General features: G+C 42.4%; 1 protein-coding gene across 1 annotated transcript; it reads left to right on the top strand.

Annotated features, from left to right (window-relative positions):
* Nucleotides 1–11,237: 11,237 nt before the first annotated feature.
* On the top strand, nt 11,238–13,391 carry lingo3b (leucine rich repeat and Ig domain containing 3b; the record flags this gene model as incomplete). The annotated part of the gene is made up of 3 exons (XM_079223026.1): nt 11,238–11,792; nt 11,886–12,629; nt 12,822–13,391. The coding sequence occupies 3 exons, from the start codon at nt 11,238–11,240 to the stop codon at nt 13,389–13,391; spliced, it is 1,869 nt and encodes a 622-aa protein (XP_079079152.1).
* Between the last annotated feature and the right edge of the window lie 8,014 nt (nt 13,392–21,405).

Below are 21,405 nucleotides of genomic sequence, written 5' to 3'. Positions count from 1 at the left end.
ACCTTAGTAACGCGCGTTCCTGCGTTACTCAAGACATTTTTACCAGTCCGAAAAGTTCTCTTTTAGCGGCGCGCGAGTCACACGACACTTCCTGCATGAACAGTCTATCACAGAACTCGATCTGAGTGATTTGAGTGACGTAGCTGCTGGTGCGTAGAAGGAGGGAATCGGGGAATGGATGAGACGGAGACGGAGTGCCCGGATCCAACTGGGAGGTTCTCTCCAGGTTCCCTAGGATTAAGGATATTGCAAAGCAATACAACACTCCAATACCATCAAGTGCACCTGTCTGTAATGAATTGGAGCTTCTAATGAGGACAAGACACGTCTGGTATGAACGGAATCACTTTACTGGTGAACTGCAGTATTACAACTGTTAAAGCATTGAGAACGCGCTCTTGCACCTGACATGTATATATTTTCCACACGTAACATCAACATTAGTTAGCGTCAACAAGCACGTATCATTGTACTGTCTGCCTTCAAAGTAAAAGCACTTCCTGTTTCCATGCTCTTCACAATAAGAGTAAATCATGTAATAAAACAAGTTACAACACTGTCGAAAGGCTTTTCAGACTGGGCAGTATTGTTCTGACCCCAAGGAGGAACAGGCTGTCGGATAAAAGATGCAAGAGACTTTTACTCATGCGATACAATCGCTATTTTGAAGAATAGAGAAAAATGATAAACTTCATAAGATATAGTGCACTTTCTGTTTATTTAGGCAAAGATGAAGTGGATTTTCTGTTTATTTAATTGCATTTTCTGTTTCTATTTTTTGGGTTAAGTGCATTTCTGCTTCTATTTTATGGGAAAAAGTGGCATTCATTTTTCTATTTTTCTTAAACCACTACAATGATTCCTATAACAAGCTGGTTTTGTTCTTAGGAGTCAGCCCCCATTTGGTTTAGTGGGGTCTCATGTTTCCAAAAGCCTGTTTTCAATGTGTTATGCTGTTTGACCGACCTGAATGTCCCCACCATACACAGCCTCTTGTATCCTGTTTGTGGATTTTAAAGTGAGGCATATTTCTTTGGTCAGACAGTGTGAACAGGGTTAATGTTCGTTCAAGTTAATGGCTGAGTTTTATATGCCATTTTGTTTTACATGTTTACAATTACAATGCACTATGTGGAAAGGCTAAGAGATGCCCTTTATTGAACATAAAGTGATGAAAGGGCCATGATGTTTGTCTATGTATCTTGCGGTTAATTTGGACATTTGCTTAAAAAAAAGGAAAGTAAAGTAACTAGTAGTGAAGTTACTTTTCAAATGCAGTAACTAGTAAAGTAATCTAGTTACAATTTTCAGAAGTAACTAGTAACTTGTAACTAGTTACTTTTACTACCCCAACACTGTCAGAAACGTATCTCCTCCCTGATTATGTTTGTGTTTGACGTATTACACATACGTTGATTATACACATATGTTGATTATACACGTATTTCTGTTTTATTGTTTTTATGTTTGTGTTTGACGTATTACAAATATGTTTATAATCGTGTGTTTGTGTTATTGTTTTCTTGCTTTATTTAAGCATATTTTAATTTTTAAACTCTGCAGAGAAAAAAGAAGAGGGGTGGCGTGAGGCCAGTGACGGGAGCCCGAGAGTCGGCCGCACCGGGAGCCGTAGACCGTTTGCCCGCCATTGTTAGGCCGGTAACGGGCCAGTACGGGCCGGTCTTCAGACACTTGGCGTCGCCGTCAGGCCGTCGGTAACAGCCTCCTTTGCGCCGGCTCCGGTCTTCTCTGAGTCGGGTTGTTTGTGAATGCAGCCCAAAGTGTGTGATAAACTCCATTGAGTGCAGTAAACCACTGCGATCATCAGCAGACACTCGGATCTCTGTGGTCACATCAAGTGCAGAATCTGGCGTGAAAAATATTCAAACGAACGGAAGGAGTAACGGGACCCAACATCCGGTTTTCAAAATTTTAACTGATATGAATGTGTTCAGAACATTTCTGATCACATCCACATTGTATACTCTTTTACATTTAAAGATGTATAATCCTCAGACAGCCCATATCCCCATCAAGGCCACACAGGACACATTTGTCATTTTAATAATCAAATGTGTTTTCATTAGCATCTAAATTCACTTCAATGCTTATCTAAATTCACATATAGTGATAGACAATGGTGGAATCCTTAATGTATTTTAAAAGTATTTAAATCAGTTCCCTCAAGAAAGGGCAATGTTTGAAATGTAATTTACAAGAGTCCTGGATATTTTAAATTGCCTATCGAGGGCAGTAATGTTAGTTATAAAATGAAAAATTGTGCAAATGTACATTTGACATGAACATTTGCATGTCAGATGCACATTTGCACTTTTGACATTTGACATGTACATGTTTGCATCTAACTAAAGTCAGATGCACTGACTGAAAGCCCTCGTGGCTGTGCTTTCAGTCAGCACCATCAGACTTGTAGCGAAGGTTTATTCAGACAGTATGACATGTTCTTGTAGAAACCCCAAATACAAGTACAAACCAGAAAATGAGCATATGTTGAGTTCATCATTTGTATTGGTTAATACATTCATCCATTTCATGACGCTTATCCGGCTCCAGGTCACATCAATTTCATTAATGATATGACTGAATATATGATCGCGAAACATGTATTTAATTGCTTGCTATGTGGTGTGAAAGCTGTTAGAAAGTCTGATATTTAACTCTGTCAACCCTGCAGAACCTCTTTCATCATTTCCCTAGTGTTCAACTGTTGGACAGAACAGGTATAATTAATTAATTTACTGTATTTAGTTCAGAGAATAATCATTGATTAATTGCCTCCATACTTTATGGATCACTTTGAGGAACTTTTGCTGCATCGAGAGAAACTGATATGAGTGACCAAAGCTATCAGTGTCATGAGATTTCAGACTCTCTGCTGAGCCTGCCGCCCCTCACTGAGGTCTCTGCGTTGGTGAAGTTCAAAGGGAAAACATTTGACAGACGCACATGCATACACACACTCTCTCTCTCTCTCTTACACACACACACACACACGCGCACACGCACACACACACACACACACACACACACACACACACACACAGACACAGGGATGAAGCAACCTTTTGGACTCATCTCCATTCTGATCCACTTTGCGTCGTCTACCTTCTGCCCACACATCAACCCAGACAGCTCCTGTCTGAATGCACAGACATTTATTGTGTGTGTGTGTGTGTGTGTGTGTGTGTGTGTGTGTGTGTGTGTGTGTGTGTGTGTGTGTGTGTGTGTGTGTGTGTGTGTGTGTGTGTGTGTGTGTGTGTGTTGGAGTATTATTCAACCAAGAGTTATTCCAATATGAAATGTATTTTTAGATGATGAAGTAAATAGTTTTTCGGGGGGTGTTTGTTGGAAAAGTCATTTGAGGACTGAGATTATTTCCCCCTTAATGAACAAGCAGCACATGGTTGTTGTTGTTTTGTCTTGTGGGGTTTTATCTTAGCTTGTTTTAGCTTTTGTTTGTTGTGTTGTTGTTCCTCTGTGGCTGTCAGGCATTGTTCTTGATGCACTGTGCGTTCTCCACTGACATTCAGTTTCAGTGTGATTATGGCTGACTTTGAAGCAGTTGGAGAACAGAGGCCATGGAGTTTGGCATCCTCAACTCATGCCACTTTTAACTAAATAACTCTCTGTTTTGGTGGCGTTTCACTTTGCTGTGCTTCGCATGAAAGATACAGACAGAAAGATATCAGCTCAGAGAAATCACACAGATCTGTCAAGGGTTTTTGGGATCACCCGTTCAGATGATAAACAGTACAGTTGGATGAGTCAGAAACTGTCTCTAGTTTGGTGGAACATCATCCCCTGTACGAGAAGACAGTCATCATTACGGGGGTGATGCTTCCCCAAAAGGTGTGTGTGTGTTGCGTGTTGTGTGGTGTAAGCCTCTTGCTTTGCTGCAGACTCGAGTTCTCAGGAGTACATGAGAGGATTGAGACTGACAGTATGGATCTGTTACCTTGTATCCTCAGTTTAGCAGCTCATCTACTCGGTGTATGCAGTGGCTGTGTGTGTGTGTGTGTGTGTGTGTGTGTGTGTGTGTGTGTGTGTGTGTGTGTGTACAATTGCAATGCTTTCAAGAGCCACTTTCTAGTCATTTTAATAGTTTCGCTAAAAATTAAGAACAATTCAAATGTATTGAGCATCTCACTTCGACTTAGAGCAAAAATTAAATTTAAATAGTAACTTAACACCGTGAAAAGCTGTCTAATGTCACAGGGTCCTGGGCCCTATTTCTCGTACGTGGTTCAACAAAGTCGATCAAATGTCCTATTATCCATCTTAAATTAGCGAGATGATTGACATCAGGCTAACTCGGTTTCTCAACGGCAGATCCGTGCTGAAACTGTCTCGTTAATTCTAACCAGACATCAGTCATCTGGATAAATGCACGTTGATAATATAAATTATTATATTCTGTAGATATTCTGCATTTCATTATTCTTATGTCTATTAGAGTTCAGGTTGTGCGAGGTCAGTTTAACAAATACTGTCTGTGAGAAGTTTCTGTGAGAACAGTCTGTTGTCTGTTCTCAAGGTTCCACCTTGATACCAAATATATCAGACAAGTTAAATGCGTCAGTGTTGGGAAAATGTATCGGCTAATTTGAAGTGCTTCATCACCCAAATCAATCAGATTATATTTGTTTAAATGTGCCTGCTGTAGTATACAAATTAATATATACTTGTGAGGATATATGTACTCTTTGTGCGTATGTATCATGTACTATATTTGTGGAAAAACATGTGTAGATTACCATATAACTAGGAGTTTGAATATGTGTATGGGTGTATCAGTATGTATGTATTATTCATAATCAGAAATTCAATCAATTGAAGCAGTGATAAGTATTCTTATCATGAGTCCAGCTTAATAATTATTGTTTTCATTATTATTTTAAATCACAGTGTGTTCACTGATGCCAGTTTAAATACACTAGTCTAATAAAATACACTTTACTAACACAATATCCTATACTAATACAATGCACTAATAACAGACAATATACCAATATAATATATTAATACAATATACCAATAAAAGAGCCGTTACTATAAAAAGGGGTGTAGGGCTGGGACTGACCAAGGGATGAGGAACTGCACTGGTGAGGGTCCCGAAATAAAAAGAAAGCACCCCGATCACACGTGTCCGCTCACATCACTCACACACACAGCCACACGTGAGGGTCCTGGACCAGGGGTACCCTAAACCACACAACACACGTAGGGGGACCCCAACACCCGGAAGCACCACTCCCACCACCTCAGTCCCGCCGCACCTACAAACACACAGAAAAACAATTAATCCCAGGTTCCGGTTCTCCCAACAAAGGAAACTCAACCAAAAGACAATTAAGAAACAAAAGGCAACGGGAAACAAAAAGAAACAAAAAGGCAAATAAGGACCAAACAATAACCGAGAACAGGAATAATCTATTATAAACCCGCGATAAAAGGGGCTCGCTAAAATAATTAGTTCCTTCCATACCAGTCCGATGGCGTTTCCCACACAAGGCGGGGCGCCGTGCTGGTTCGACTCCGCGGCCGACGCAGTAGGCCGACACAGCCGAATCAGTCACTCGTAGGAAACCAGGTTGGTACAAACACAAGACTAGGTGCAAGTCGGCCGTCGGCGAAATCCGCCGTAGGCAAAACAGCAGGTGCTTCTTGGTGGCGCTGGCTAGCGGTGCACCCTTTTGCGGCAGCGTTCCGCCCGAACTTAGCCAACCGTGTCCTATGAGCCGGGAAGACATCAATCAAATAATAATAAATCCCGAAACTACCTGACTGGGCACAAGGAAGGCACCTACCGCTCAGGCAAGGGTTCCGATCCGCACCGGAAGGAGGCAAGACGCCATATGAGGAGGTCACAGCCAGCTATATAAAATCAGACGGATTATGAATACGTCGCCACGAGACACTATAAGATCAAGAGTCGCTCGGAACTCACCACGGCGATCTATAGGGACATCTCCTGTGCAGGAGGGGGGAGCCCACGAACGTCCATGGCGGAAGTCTAGACCCCGAACACGCGCTTGACGTCAGGAGGGAACCACTGCAATCTCCGTCACCTTTATAGGAGGCCCGCCCACCGCTATTGGCTTATAGTTTAGGGGATGCGCCGAGACCCAGCGACCAAAGCTCCCTCCCGCTACATGTGCAATAAAACACTTTTGGCTGTAAACAGATAAAGGTCAAAGGAGGCAGTCTGTCTCAATCAGTTCACACTCGCTACCTCAGTGACTCAGAGTTGTTTGAGGAAGAGGATGCAGCTACAGTAGGGTTGCATGGCACCAAGCAACGTCATGAGCGTCCTCTCTCTTTGCAAACTCAAAACAATTTACGTGTCTTTTACTTTGCACACTGAAATGATGGCAGCTTTGAAAATGGGCAGTTTTCTTTGTGAACATTGGGAGCTGCGGTTTATGGTTAATGGGTCTCGCTGTAATGAAGTCCATGATGTAGACCAGTGGTGCTCAACCTTAGTAGTACCGCCTAACCAGTGCAAAGCATTTTGGGTTGAACAAAAGATGGAATACACATTGCTGTCATCAGTGTCTGATTTAAATTTGAATATTTAAAATTCAGTTCAGGAACTTACACTTATGTTTTATTGAATATTTATTAAATAACATTTTTTTAAAGGATTTTTTAATGGATGCTAATTTTAAATATTTTCTTAACAAAATCTCACATACCCCCTGGAGTGTTTTCACATACCCCCATTTGAGAACCACTGATGTAGACAAGCGATCAAGAGTTAGCAAATGTTGACTAGATGTATATATTTAGTTGATTCTTTATGTGTTCTTTCAGTTTTGTGTTTCCACTCCAGGCGTTGTGCGCCTCATCAGTGTGGGGATCCTGCTCTTTGAGCTGCCACCCAGGGCTTCTTCTATTTCTTTCCACCTAATTATTTTGTGATGACAGTTTTCCTTTGTTATCATCAAGGGTCTACATTTGGGAGTTGTTGTTTTTGTTTTCACTGACTAGATTACAATCTGAGCATTGTAAAACCTTTCTGTGACTCAAACTTTGATTAGAGGAGGTACAGATAAACTTAAATCGACTTTTCAGACTTACAAATGAATCTTTCATATTGACGTGGACTTGATGTTAACTAGATTAACATGACAAAACTGAGAATTCCCAGGCTTAAATAAAATCATAACTCTTCGCTTTGAACACATTTACCACAGTTGTCTTCCATCCCATTGTCGTCCCCTTCTCTCCCCCTATTCAGTGCATCTGTATTAGAGAGCTGCTAGCTCCACACTTGACTTGGGCTTAAAATGGAGTGACTAAGCACAGATTTAATATTGGACTTATAGCTACTTAGCAATGGAAAGCACAAACTGTCAGCTTACCTCTGAAAAGTAAAAACTTGTCAAGTTTGCACCTCGGTTGGTTGGCGACAATAAAATGTAAAAGCTCTCTCTATAATAACCTGCTGACTGCTCGACTGCGTCTACATCACTGATTCTATTTTTAAAGATTTTTATTGAGTGTGTGTGGGGGGGGGAGGGTGTGGGTGTGTGTGGGTGTGGGTGGGTGGGTGGGTGCATGCAAAAGCCAAAAAGCTAGACAAAGCTTAGGAACGAGGGACGAGGGTTGAGGAGATCTACGCTCTGCTGGCCGAATATAAAGGCTTGTAAAGGCTACCAGTCAACATGGATGACCTATTTACAGTCAGACACACTGCCACACAAATACACATCAGACAATGACCACAACCTCATTTTTCTCCACAGTATTCTTTGAAGCGTTCTTTCATGGCAATATGGTGTTTTTAATCAGGTTACCCTGTCTGTGAAAATCAGGTGAAACAACCGGTGTTTGAGGCATCTGGCCGTGGTCAGAGCAGGTTGATGCATCTGTGATTGGACAGGGATGTTGTTCCCCAACATCTGTTCATCGGGTCAGCTATCTAAAAAGTTAATTATTTTTTGCTTCCGGGCAGATTTTCATCCTATTCTTCTCCATCTCTCTCTCTGCCTGGACAGCTGGCCTGCTGCAGAATCTGTCAGGATAGTTGTTGGATTTGACACTGCTATTACCTTAACATCTGGCAAATGTTAATTTGCAGTTTGTGGTGTCAATTTGAGGCCTCCTAGTGTGATTTTGTGTGTCTTGGCTGTCCAGATGTGGGAACGACTTGCAAGACTTACACTGAGCTCTTTTGAAATAGAACAGAGACACAAGCGGCTGATGAAACCACCTGCTGCAACAAAACTAGAACAGATACATCTTTAGTGTTTGCCATGTATTTGTCTGCACACTGAACTCTTCTGGGTCTGTGGGTTTAATGAAGTGTGTATGTGTGTGTGCTTAAAAGATTTCTGCCTGTCCTTGAGTCCAGCAGTGAGGACCTTGTCTGCCTCCACGGTGTCAGCGCACTGATTCATGCTGCAACTGCCACTGATCCGTAGGACGACTCTCATGGGGGAGGACAGGCTGCATCCATCACATGGCCAAAGAGTTCACTGACACAGACACAAGACACGCGCATACTAGCATACTATTACATGACATGAAACTGAGTATAAAGGGCGTTCCAATCGCATAGTATGCAAATGTTGTGTATAGGAGAAATACTTGGATGTTTACGTTAAACCGTTCAAACTGGAAGCAAATAATCAGATCTTGAAGACAGACTGTCCACACTGTTATTTGCAAGTGATCAGAATGAACTTTTGTGTTTAGACATCCCCAATTTATCCGCATGGGTTGCTATGGTGACACCATAGGCATCACTCGCTACGTAGCATTGCTGGTGAGACAAGGAAGCATTCGCTTTTGAAACAATGCACAGTCATGGTGCAGAACTCCACCCTCACTCCAGACAACCTCAGCGACAGAAGAGGCTGGTAAACATTGTGATGGGGAAGCAGCAGGGAGTAAAAGTGAAAGTGCCAGTAAACAGCATGGACTCTGCTCAGCACTTCCACACTTTGTAATCCAATTTGAGCAGCCAGAGCATACAAACTGAGACGCATCTCTAGAAATCTGATTAGAATCGCTTTTCAAATCACTTTAAAATATGGTTTGGATCTGATTTGCCAAAATTGCATTTCATGGGTTTTTTAGCTGTCCAGAGTTTCTAAAATTAATCTGGATATGCCAAAATACGGAATTGAGCTTGTAGTCTAAACAAGGCCTTCTAGATTATATAGACTACAGAGAATGAGACGAGAGTTTACTAGACATACTCAAGCACCCAAAATGGATTGCAAGTATTCAGACTGTGTGGTGGTCGACTGTAAATCAGACACGGAAAATAATTAACCCTTTGGATAAAATATATACAAATGATGGTTGGTGACGTTAAGGTACAGTTAAGAGGAAAAGCTCATGGCTGATAATTTTTCCCTCTGTTTATCTCAATAAGAAACTAAAATTTCAACCTCATTCTGGCACTAGAGGAATGGTCAGGTTATCACCAAAGTCCCTTTGGGAACCTCTAGTAGGGAGTAAGAGGTGAGGAAATAGTATCATGTCATTTAGCTGGTGCTGGGATGCGAATGCTGGTTTTGTTTTGTTTTGTCTTATAAATAGTTTGTTATTTGGGAACACCTGTATACTCGTGTTTGTTTATCAGATCTCTCAGTTACTCTCCTGGGCTTAACTCCACGAAGACGCTGAGGTTTGCAGCTCTGTTGTTGTGGTCATGGGGAGTTGTTGCTGGTTAATAGTGCGAGGCTGAGTTGCTGCTGAGAACTGGGTCAGCCTCCTTCTGCCCGCGTTTTGTCTCAGCAAATGGAAAAGTGTGCCAGATTTCAACCAGATCCTTCAAATATAGGATCTGTAAACAATATTATATACAATTGTTGGACTATTCACCCTGGGGCTTAGTAGATGAGACACACCATCTCTGGGGTTTTACTGTGAGTTTGTATGTGTGTGATCATGTGTGAAAATATGAGTTTTGAGCATGTGTACGAGGAATTTTCAATTTTGCTTAAATCCCATTTCATCTAGTTGGATCCAATTGACGGCAACATATTGAAACAGTGTTCAAGTGGCTATTTTCAGAATCCAACTTTTTACAGGAGAGACTTGAGGCAAAGCAAAGCAAGGAGAGACTGACAACTTACTCCTTTAACTGTTCTAAAGACCACCCATTCAGCATAAACCAACCCATATATTATTAATCTGCTTGACTCTTCCTTCCTCTACTGCCAGCATAAGAGTGCATTTTAACATGATACTCCCTTGTGGTGATGACATACTTCATCTGTAAAATAAACAAGCAAATAGTCAATATTTAATCATCTGGGGTTTGAAGATTTTGAGCATGAGAGCAGAAAATGTGTCTCGCACACGTTTTTTCCTCAAGTGTATAAGTATCTCCACTTACTGCTAATGAGATGGACACTGCGTTGTGTTTCAGATCTAATGCCAGGTGCTCTTTGACTGTCTCTGAGTTGAAAATGGTGTGTGGGAGAGATGACAGGTTGCCTGAAGGAATGTTGAAGCACGAGTGATTCATCTCATCACCGCGCAAGAAGAAAAAAAAAAGGTTTAAATTCATACCCAGCAAAATGTCACGTCCTACGCATACATGCATCAGCACATACCTGATCAAACACATTATGTGACTTGAGTGCACAAGGATTCAAACACTTACTTCTCTTCACATTTCATACCGTGCATGGCTTCCAGGCATAATGTGAATGATGAGGAGCTCAGTCTGTGTTTATGCGTGCTGATAATAAATTAATTGTATTTGTCTAAATGGAGCAGACGGCCTCAGTGCTGCAAGGAGAGCTGAGGAGGTGCAATGTGCATGAATTCAGCTGAAGCAGGAAGCTCCCTCACACAGGCTCCCAGTGTCCCAGTTCTCCAGCTGAATGCATAGATACATTTGTGAAAAGACAAATGATCTTAAATATCTTTCATGGAGCCGTGTTCCTGTAATTTGGTCTCATTAGTTGTATTTTAATGCCGTGTCATGATATGTCTCAAATATCCACAGCTTTCGGGGAAATATTACTTAAACTAAACATAGATAATTCACAGTGTGTTAATGCAATTTTTATGAGCCTTCGAGAAGATAATTTTCACATCCTCTTTCTCGAGTATCATTCATTATCCTCATGTTTCCTATTTCTCCTCTCTCGTTGCTTCTCTCCTGTTAATTTTGCCCCTCTGTCTCATCTTGCAGGTGTATGGTGCACTGACCCTGCCTTCAAAAGGCAAGGAGTTGGAGGACCAGGGCCATGACTGGCTCTCCTGGCCCTGGTGGGCGTGCCTTAGCGCCATGGCAAAGGGTGCGGCGGTGGGTCCTGGCTGCTTCTTTGGTTGCCATAATAACCTTGACCCTGCCAGGAAATAGCCAGGCCTGTCCACCACGGTGCGAGTGCTCGGCTCAGCTGAGGTCGGTGTCGTGCCAGCGGCGGCGGCTGATAAACATCCCAGAGGGCATCCCCACGGAGACAAAACTTCTGGACCTCAGCAAGAACCGAATCCGCTGGGTTCAAGTAGGTGACCTGGCACCGTACCCGCGGCTGGAGGAAGTGGACCTCAGTGAGAACCTCATCGCCACATTGGAGCCCAATGCCTTCGCCACCCTCCAGAGTCTTAAAGTGCTGAAGTTACGGGGAAACCAGCTGAAGTTAGTGCCCATGGGTGCTTTTGCCAAGCTGGGCAATCTGACCAGCTTAGACCTGAGCGAGAACAAAATGGTGATTTTATTGGACTACACCTTTCAGGATCTGAGGGGTGTGAAACATTTGGAGGTGGGAGACAACGACCTGGTATATATCTCCCACAAGGTAGGCTCTCCAGCATTTTGTTTGTATCATCGCAAAGAAGTGAAGGGAGGAACATTCCATTTATTTAAACTTCTTTTTCTTTCTTTTTTATAGGCATTCTCAGGGCTGGTGGGGCTGGAAGATCTCACAATAGAGCGCTGTAACCTGACATCCATTTCTGGACAGACCCTATCGTACCTGCGCAGCCTGGTCACCCTTCGCCTCCATCACCTCAGCATCATTGCTCTGGAGGACCAGAATTTCCGCAAGCTCTCTAACCTGCGGGGTCTGGACATCGATCACTGGCCGTACCTGGAGTACATCTCCCCTCTTAGTTTCCAGGGCCTGGATCTCCACCGGCTCTCCATCACCAACACCAACATCACCTCTGTCCCCTCCGCTTCATTCAAAAACCAGGTGCACCTCACCCACCTCAACTTGTCCTACAATCCCATCACCACACTAGAGCCCTGGGCCTTCAAGGACCTGCTGAGGCTGAAGGACCTCATCATGGTAAGCACAGGGTTGATGACAGTGGAGCTACATGCCCTTGGCGGCCTTCGGCAGATCCGGGTCCTCAACTTCTCCTCCAACGACCTGCAAACTCTTGAAGAGGGCTCCTTCCACTCTGTCAACAGTCTGGAGACCCTCAGAGTGGATGGGAACCCCCTGATGTGTGACTGCCGTCTCTTGTGGATCCTGCAAAGACGCAAGACCCTCAACTTTGACGGCAGAGTGCCGGTGTGTGCCGGGCCGGTGGAGGTGCAAGGTGTCAGCCTCAGCACCTTCACCGATTCTGCACTCTTCGACCACTTTACATGCCAGAAACCTAAGATACGCAACCGTAAGCTGCAGCAGGTAATGAAGATAACTGCATTTAGCTTAAATATTTAGCAAAACTTTAATAATTTGCTTATTGTTCTATCATTGAGTTTACAATTACTTCTGCAAGCACGACAAATATTTTCTGTGATAGTGCCAGATTTTGTAGCGCACATATATTTTTCTGCATTTATTATTTCATGCACTCCTTTCCTCTACCTTTCACAGGTGGTTGCTCGTGAGGGCCAACCTGTGAGTTTTCTGTGTCGGGCTGAAGGAGAACCTGCACCTGCTATAATCTGGATTTCCCCACAGCGCAGACGGATCACAGCTAAAAGTTCAGGGCGCATTACTGTTCTCCCTAGTGGCACCCTGGAGATCCGGTACGCCCAGCTTACTGACAGCGGAACATACATCTGCATCGCCAGTAATGCTGGAGGCAATGACACCTACTTTGCTACACTCACAGTGCGTGGCCAGCCACTAGATGCCGCCTCAGCCTTCTTTCTCAACCGTTCGCTGTACAGTGGCGAGTTCTTCAACGACACAAATCTAAACAATACGCGCGTTTTCCTCAAGTTCACCTTGGACCTGACTACCATCTTGGTCTCCACGGCAATGGGTTGCATCACTTTTCTGGGGGTGGTCCTCTTCTGTTTCCTGCTGTTGTTCGTGTGGAGCCGGGGACGCGGCCAACGCAAGAACAACTTCACAGTGGAGTACTCCTTCCGGAAATCTGAACCCGTCACCGGCAGCTCCTCAGGAGGGACCAGGAAGTTCAACATGAAAATGATATGAAACAACGCAGCCAGGGGTCGCTCGGGGGAGGCATGAGCACGTCCCAAAAACGTGTTTGACACGCGCAAACACACACAGCCACTGACTCACAAAGAAGTGTTAAAGCACAATACAAGTTCCTGCCTATTGGCTTTCTTCAAAATTGAGCGCCCACATCAAAACCTTTCAGTGGTTTCAGCTTGTGGTTAAAAATATGTTTAATACTGTTAAAAACTATAGTATTGATAGATTTAAAGGAGTTGCTTGTCGTCCGTGCTTGATAAGAACAATAGAGTTAAGAATTATTGGAGATAAGTTTTGGAAATTGGCATGATTACTGAGCTGTGGGATACCGGTAGCCCTGTTTCTCGGTTACATTAATGAGATAATGGGTTCCTCTTTCATTTAAATTTCCCTTTACTGTATTCTGTACAGGGATTTTAAAAGAAATGTGTTGCAGGGAGACCTGGCTACCATCCCTTTATATAAGTTGTAGCTATGCTCTCCTAAAGTCTGCCCTGTTAAGAATCATGCATGAAAAAATGCAGTTGAGAGTTAAGTTGTGAGTTCATGCCACCGAATAAAACAAATTGTTTTGAAAGACATTTTGAATATGTTTTTCTATAGAACATATAAGAGCCTCCTTTATTTATATTGACCACGGCTGAATAGTGAGGAGGGTTCTTCATTAGCATTATGTTATGTCAAGCTTAAAGGCTGTAAAATACAATCTGATAGTAATATCTGATAAGAAGTGCTGCATTTGGACCATTCCCATAAATGACAAATAGACGAAAGATTTGGCCTTTTCTTCTTTGTGAGATTTTTGCAACTGTTGAGTTTGGTTGTGTGAGTTTGGGGCGAGCACACTGGCCGAGAGCTGCCGTGGCTGCCCGTGGCCCGGAGGGTTTGGTTAGGAAGTCAAACCCACCGGACACGGGCAGCCACTGTAATTATAGCAACCAACACAATAGAGAGCAATGTGGACCAGGCTGGTGGCCGCAGGAGGGTCACTGGGTTGAAGGGAATGGGAAAAAGAGGTCCCTACATCACCCAATCGATGCTCTTTCATCAACAAGAGATGCTCAACCTGCCGGCCTCCTCCCTTTGTCCCTGCCCTCTCCTGTGTTGGTGGACGCCTGACCTTCCTAGCGCTGCCAGGGGGGAGCAGCCCGGAGGGTTGGGTCGCACTCAGAGGCAGACAGAGGATGCGCAGTATGACTGCCGGGGTCAAATAAACACACACTGTCATTCTAGAAGTGGATAAACACATATAGCAACATATGTATAGCACCTTTTCTCAGGAAAAGTGAAATAACTAGCCTCCAGAGTGAGTGTAAGCACACATACATGCTCTGTTAAAATATTACATTCCAGCAATACTGTATGTAGAGCCATGAAGCCAAAATCCATTCTCTAAGAGAGAACTGTAAATGTTTGAGTGAAGAAACAAAGCCATAGTATGTGTAGGATGTTTTTTATAGCGAGCCGTGTGCATGATTCAGTCATATGATAATAAGTATTGCTACTGCCATTTTACAAGCTGGTGGGATGATCACAAGACCATCTGCTGTTGCTGGGCTTGCATAAAGTTGCACCCCATAACACACACACACATACACATACACACACATACACACACACACACACACACACACACACACACACACACACACACACAGACAGAAGTGGTAAAACCTCATCAAGGTTACTTGGATGTACAGAAACAACAATCACAGCTACACGTCAATGAACATACAAATTGATGAAGCGCCACAGCAAAGTATGACACTGCTCTCTCTCTCTGTCTCTGAGAAGGTCAGTGTGTGAATGTCTCTGCCCCCCTAGCCCAGTGCATCCCCCCTCCTCACCCCACCCCACCCCCAACACACCCCCACTGGGTCCTCCTTTGGGAGGGGTCCCTGGCTGGAGAACGAGGATTTAAAATGTAAATGAAGTCGTGTTAACCCTACCCACACCATGTGCATCGTAGAGTGGAGAGTAATAAGTACTGTGGTTTAGAAAAGAAAAAAAAAGAAGAAAAAAAAACTTTTCTTTGAGGTGTTCTGTTGCTTCTTGTTTGTCCTCTATTTTAATTTCCTCAGTTGTTGTTCTCCGTAACCTTTTAACAGTTTGCCGTTTTTGAAGTTCACCATCCTCCGTCTGGGACTGTTCTGTTCTCAACACATCAAATTGTTCCCAAACACTAGACCTCACTTGTGCCTGTTCGCATTACGGCGTGCATGTCAACTGGAACCAGGATTTAAGAAAAAATACATGATCTAAAGCAGTGGTGGTAACATGGTGTCACAAATTAAATTGGAGGTGTCACTAGGTGGTTGACAGAATACGAATGAAGAACATATAGGTGTCCTCCACAAAGTTATTATATCTTTAATATTTGTATCAAAATGTATATTGAATAGTTATACCTTCTAGGCTAGCCTATAGTTAAAAGTAGTAATTAACTAGAAATGTACACATCGTTATATTAAAACTGGTTGCACCACACAGACTGCCTCTTACATTGAGATCTAACCAGGTCTTTCTGCGTTGCTAACAGCAAATGGTTTCAGTATATCTATATATACCACCTTCCTGCTATAACACTTAGTTTCTGTCTATCTGGTTTGCAGGATGGGAGTTGCATGGTGGCATAGCAATTGTCTGCTTTGCTATTGTCGGGAGTGAGTGTGTGTGACAAGATTGTGCAAGATTTAGGCCCGAATTCTAACAAAATCATACCATATGCAGAGCACCGGTTGTTAAATGTAATCTATATTTTAAATGTTTAAACCAGCTAGCCATTAATAGGAACTTTTGAAGGATGAACACATTTAGGGGCAGATTTACACATTGCCGGTGCTGATAAACTCATTGATGTGTGCAATAATGAGGAGCATTGCTTCACTTTTAAGAACTGTACAAAATTGGGAAACCGCTATCTAAAGCATACCTACAACACTGTATGAAACCAAGCGTACGGTTTGGAAACAATTTGTCCAGGTAAGATACAACTTTAAAGTCTCAAAACCTTTTCTAAATATATCCTGCAAACTCCATTTTTGTCCCTCGTGAGGGATGATGAAACCACGGCTTCTGTGTCAGGATGAATAACTCAACAGCTGTTAAAGATTCATGAGGCCGAATGAGACTTTGATTAAATCGGCCTGGTTTTTTAACACCGCCGTTAACAGTGTCAGCGGCCATTTTTGTGTTGAGAACAGGACGTCGCCTTCATGGACGTCTCCTCTCCCTGCGGGTTATCCCAACCTTTTTGTGTTTCCATTCCCTGGTATTTCTCAGTGACAACTAGGTTTAGAAGACAGTGAGAATGTCTCGTGATTGTAGATGGCGTTATTGTGCAAACAGTCACAAATGTAGGCGTAGATGAGGGTGTGTGTAGTTGTATTATCCTTCTTCCTCCCCTCTTCCTTTCCCCTGTCTTCTTAACATTTCCACCCCTCGTTGTCCCCATTCACAGTATTAGGCTGGATTATGGTTGTGTGGTAGTAGACACGTGTTCTGTGTGGTCGGTGAGTCCGTGTTGTTGTGTTATGATTTGTTGCTCCTTGTGGTGCCATCGAACACGGAGCGTTGATTGGATCAGTGGAGACAAAAGATGAAAGGGGTGACCCAGGTTCCCAAAAAAAAAAAAAAACAGACATTGGTTCCCATTTCACGCCCCACTCATTCCTGAAAAAGCACTTCCGGAACTTTCTTGCTCTGCACAGTGCCACTGTGGGATCTTTCTCTGGATATGAAAACCCACAGACTGTACTGTATGTGTTTTCTCTGATGATATCTTAGATGATAGTCACACTTTAACTTACAAATGTAGAATATAGTTGGGTTGTTTTAATACTGTGACTATTAGCCTACACTCACTTTCTGCCTACTGTGGTTCACAAAGTAATTTAGTCGAGGAAGCAGCCCATTCACTGAAAACAGACATCATCATATTGGTCAGGGTTAAAAATATGCGTTTGTATCTATTCAAGCCCCATAAGCCCTTAAAAGCTAGTGGAGGCTTTTAAACAAAATACCCCCACCCCCTCTTTAATTTTCTGCCAGAGATTCATTATCAAAGACTTTAGAAATGCATTAAACATTTAAATTGATAGGCGCTTTGCCAAACAAAGATTCCAGTACACACAGCCATTGCCTCAGTCTGCCTGACATATTCTCTGTGTTTTAGATACCAGTGGAGCTGGAGCTTGATTCATTTCCTCCACTCTAATACTTGAGAAAGTAGGCTGAGCAATCCCCTCCTCCCTTCTCCGGTTCGCCCCTGCCTCGGGTTGATGTACTGTAGTCTAGACGCCCCATTTACAGCAGCAGCAACAGCAGCAGCAACCTCACTATTAGGATACCTTCCGCTGGGTAACTCTTCAAAGACCCAGCACATATAAAGACAAACCCTTAGACACCAATAATCATGGTTTAATTAAGAGCTGAGACTGAATTATTTGGGTTTTTTAAACATTATTTTCTCAATAACGGGGCCAGTTTTAGCTGTGCTCTCATTAGTTGCCTGACAAGACTGCATTTCTTCATGCATTTCCTTGGTTTCCTCTCGTTTCTGAGATTTGCTCTTGCATCCATCTCCTGCTTCAGAACCTACAGCTGCGGTTTCGCTTGGATTAGATTTGAGTTGAATTATCCGAGCTGAGAGGAGCAGTAATGGGATGACGGAGAAATGAGCTCGACTGATTGGGTGATTACTGGGTTTATTAATCTCATTTCCACAACAGACCTCTCATGACATTGTGTCATGCGAATACTGGAGGCTGAATTCATGGTGTTATTTCAGCATGTGTACATAAATGTTAGATAAAAATATTACACATGGCAGTTTCCTCTTATTGGACAAATAGATGGTAATACAAAGCAGTCATTGTTAACTGACACTCAGGTTTAATTGTGCAGGTGGCAGAGCAATGATCAAGGATTGTTTAAAGCACCTTGAGCAGACAATTGCTTCATCTTAACCTTGACCAGACAATTGCAACTGTCCCACTTTCCATGTGGCAATACTGACCCCAAGTGGTCAATGTGTGTAACAGCAACAAAATGGGACCATGACGCTGACGTACCAGTATTATTGTATGTGGTGGGGAAATAAATCAAGCACTGGGTCTCAAACGAAACACTAAAGAGAACAAATTAACTGTGTGATTCATATGTCAGTGCTTCACTGATTTTTCTTATAGCCATAGCGTGACCTCCTCTCTGCTGTAGGTGTCCAGGGAAATGATTGCTCTCAGCTACCTGTGAGGGTGTTAAAAGGAGAGGTAGAACAGTTCTGACCTGGTTTGCTGAGGCTCAGTCTGTAGATTAGAGAAATACTTTCTGACGCCCCCCCCCCCCCCCACGAGTCTCCCCACCTTCACAACAAACAATAACAAAACGTGATAAAATATCACACCATCCTTCTTTCTCTGAATATGGCTGAGAGATGAACAGAAATCAGTCTCACTTTCAATCACTTTCTTTCTTTTGGTTTTAGCAGGTTTAATCTATGCATGCCTTTTGTATACAGTGATTGGTCTTGCCAAACTCTCAGCTACACTTGTACGGAGAGCTATGGGTGCCATTGTTGCTGGCCATGGGACTGGTTGAAACAGACTTACTGCGAGAGCAGGTGGGACCATTACAGTGTTTTAAATCTGGTAATCACCTGCATGTGCATTCACATATATTCAAAGAAGTGTGCATCTTGCAAAAGAAGCATTTGTTTACTTGGGATGATTGTACTTTTACACACAGAGGATGTGTTTAGCTGTAGATAAAACGATTGATATTCCAAGCAGGATGGTGGGACTGATCAATGCTGTATGGGGATTGGATAATTAATGGCATATTTTCATTGATCTGTCTTGAACCTTACCACTCTCCCAGAATCCCTCTGAAGTAGGAGGAGGCGTGCAAAGCTCTTACAGACCTGGTTGGCACTCATTCCTAGGTTTCCACAGTACCTTTTAAGACGATTTTTCTCTTTTAAGAACGAGATGGTGCCAGATTTTGACTTTTTTTTTTTACCAGGTCTGAGCCAATGTAACGCTCTCCCACTCTTCAGAGGAAGCTGTCACTATGGTCTAGCTCTGTATTTGTTGGAGCCCTCTTAGTTATTAGTAAAGTTCTCAAATTGGCTTACTTATTTTCTCTTCTCTCTTTCTCTCTTTTCTCTCTCTGTTTTTCCTCTCTGTCTCTCTTTCTATTTGGCACTGACCTCGTTAAACATTTCTCAACATTTTTCTATCAATCACTTAGTTTTTGTGCTAATGCGTATTTGTAGCCTGTTGACACGGTCATTACTGACCCCTGAAACCTAGGAATGGGTGCTGAGCGCTCCAATGTAATGCAGAGCTAACATTAAGACAGGTTGTTCAGCTTGTCACATTTACTGGACTGATCAACCATAAAGCATGATGGCTCATAATCTAGGCTGTTATACAGTAAATACCAAATTCCTCTCTGGTTGCAAGAACATCAGACTGTACCAGGATTATAGCATTTCAATTTTGCACGTGATGTGTGGATCTTTGGGTGTAAAGAGCAGAAACTGTACATATTAGATTTATTAGCCATATCATGTCATCAAATCTGTAGACCTCCTTGCCATGTCTGACAGAGGAAAATGACTGTTGAACTGTAAATAGTGTAGTTATAGTAATATAGGATTTAACTGCTGCTTCTTTTATCCAGGGATCACCCGTGTTTTGCTCAGTCCCATGGCTGCTTGGTCTCAAAGGGAAAGATGAGACAATAATGTACTTGTCTATAAAACACATATTACTTCTTTTTTTATTTCAATATATGTTTTATATACTGTCTGTCTTGTAAATGAACTTCTTTCGTCATAAAAGCATGATGTGACTCTGTCAAAAGTGTCCTGTGTCTCTTCTCGTTACCTGCTTGTGTTGCCCGCCGCTAACATTCACAAAGCTATACCACACGGCCTGTATGAGTGTTTAGCGTGTCCTTTAGCCATGGGCATTGATCGAGAGCCATAACAGCCTCCACTCTTCTTGATGGCTTCCCACACGATTTTAGGACCTGGCTGCAGGATTTGCTCCCATTCAGCTGTCATGTGTTGAAGTTGGGTTTAAATATGAAATGAAATATAAAATACATTACGATATATATATATGAATAGATACACAGAACAGTTAAAGCTGCTCTAATCAATTTAGAGTTGGTAAAATATTTTTGAAACTCAGTATTATTTGTTTTCACAAAAGCAGTTTATTATAATCGTTAAAAAAAGACCATTTTAGTTAAAGCATAGTTCCCAAGAACGATTTATTCCATTATGCTATTTCCTCACAGGGTCCTTTTTGCCGTTTTGTGTCTGTTGCTTCAGACTGAATGAATGGACAGCCAATCACATAACTGACTCTTGTTTGTCTTGATTGACAAAGGCTGATGATATGATATTATTTGTCCATGTCCCAATTCTTTACTACATATTGGTTCTGAGTTGGTTTTGAGTATGTCGTTCGTTAACTTCACATTAAATACAGGTTATTTTTTAGTGTGCTGTTTGGCATATTCTCCCTCAATGCAAAGCACAAAGGAAGTGGAGGACAAGCTCAAAGCTGGAAACATTTACATAAACTGTAGGTGGTGGTGAATCAGCTCCAAAATATCTTGGAAGACAAAAAAGTAAGTAAATCTTAGGAAAAACATATTGATGTCGCTTTGCAATGTCGCTTTTTTAAAGTGGCAGTTTGATTGACATCCAGCGTCTCATGTGAATTGTATATTTCCTGTCAGTATAAAATGGTAAAGTATATTGATATATTTGTCTAACTGACAAAATGACAATTATTACAGTACAGTAGCCTTATGAAGTAAATATAATATTTAACTGCATTAACTGAGTAAATAAAATACAAATGAATAAACAAATATATACATGTTTTGATTGTGATCCACAGACAAGTGAGGTGCATCAGTGTTTCCAAAACCCTGGCTATGGTCCCTATGCTGTACATTTCCTGGACTGGATTGTCCAGTTATTTTACACCAC

This window comes from Taurulus bubalis (genome assembly GCF_910589615.1).
Source record: "Taurulus bubalis genome assembly, chromosome: 1".
In the NCBI taxonomy this organism is placed as follows: domain Eukaryota; kingdom Metazoa; phylum Chordata; class Actinopteri; order Perciformes; family Cottidae; genus Taurulus; species Taurulus bubalis.
This window is presented reverse-complemented; position numbering and strand designations above follow the sequence as displayed.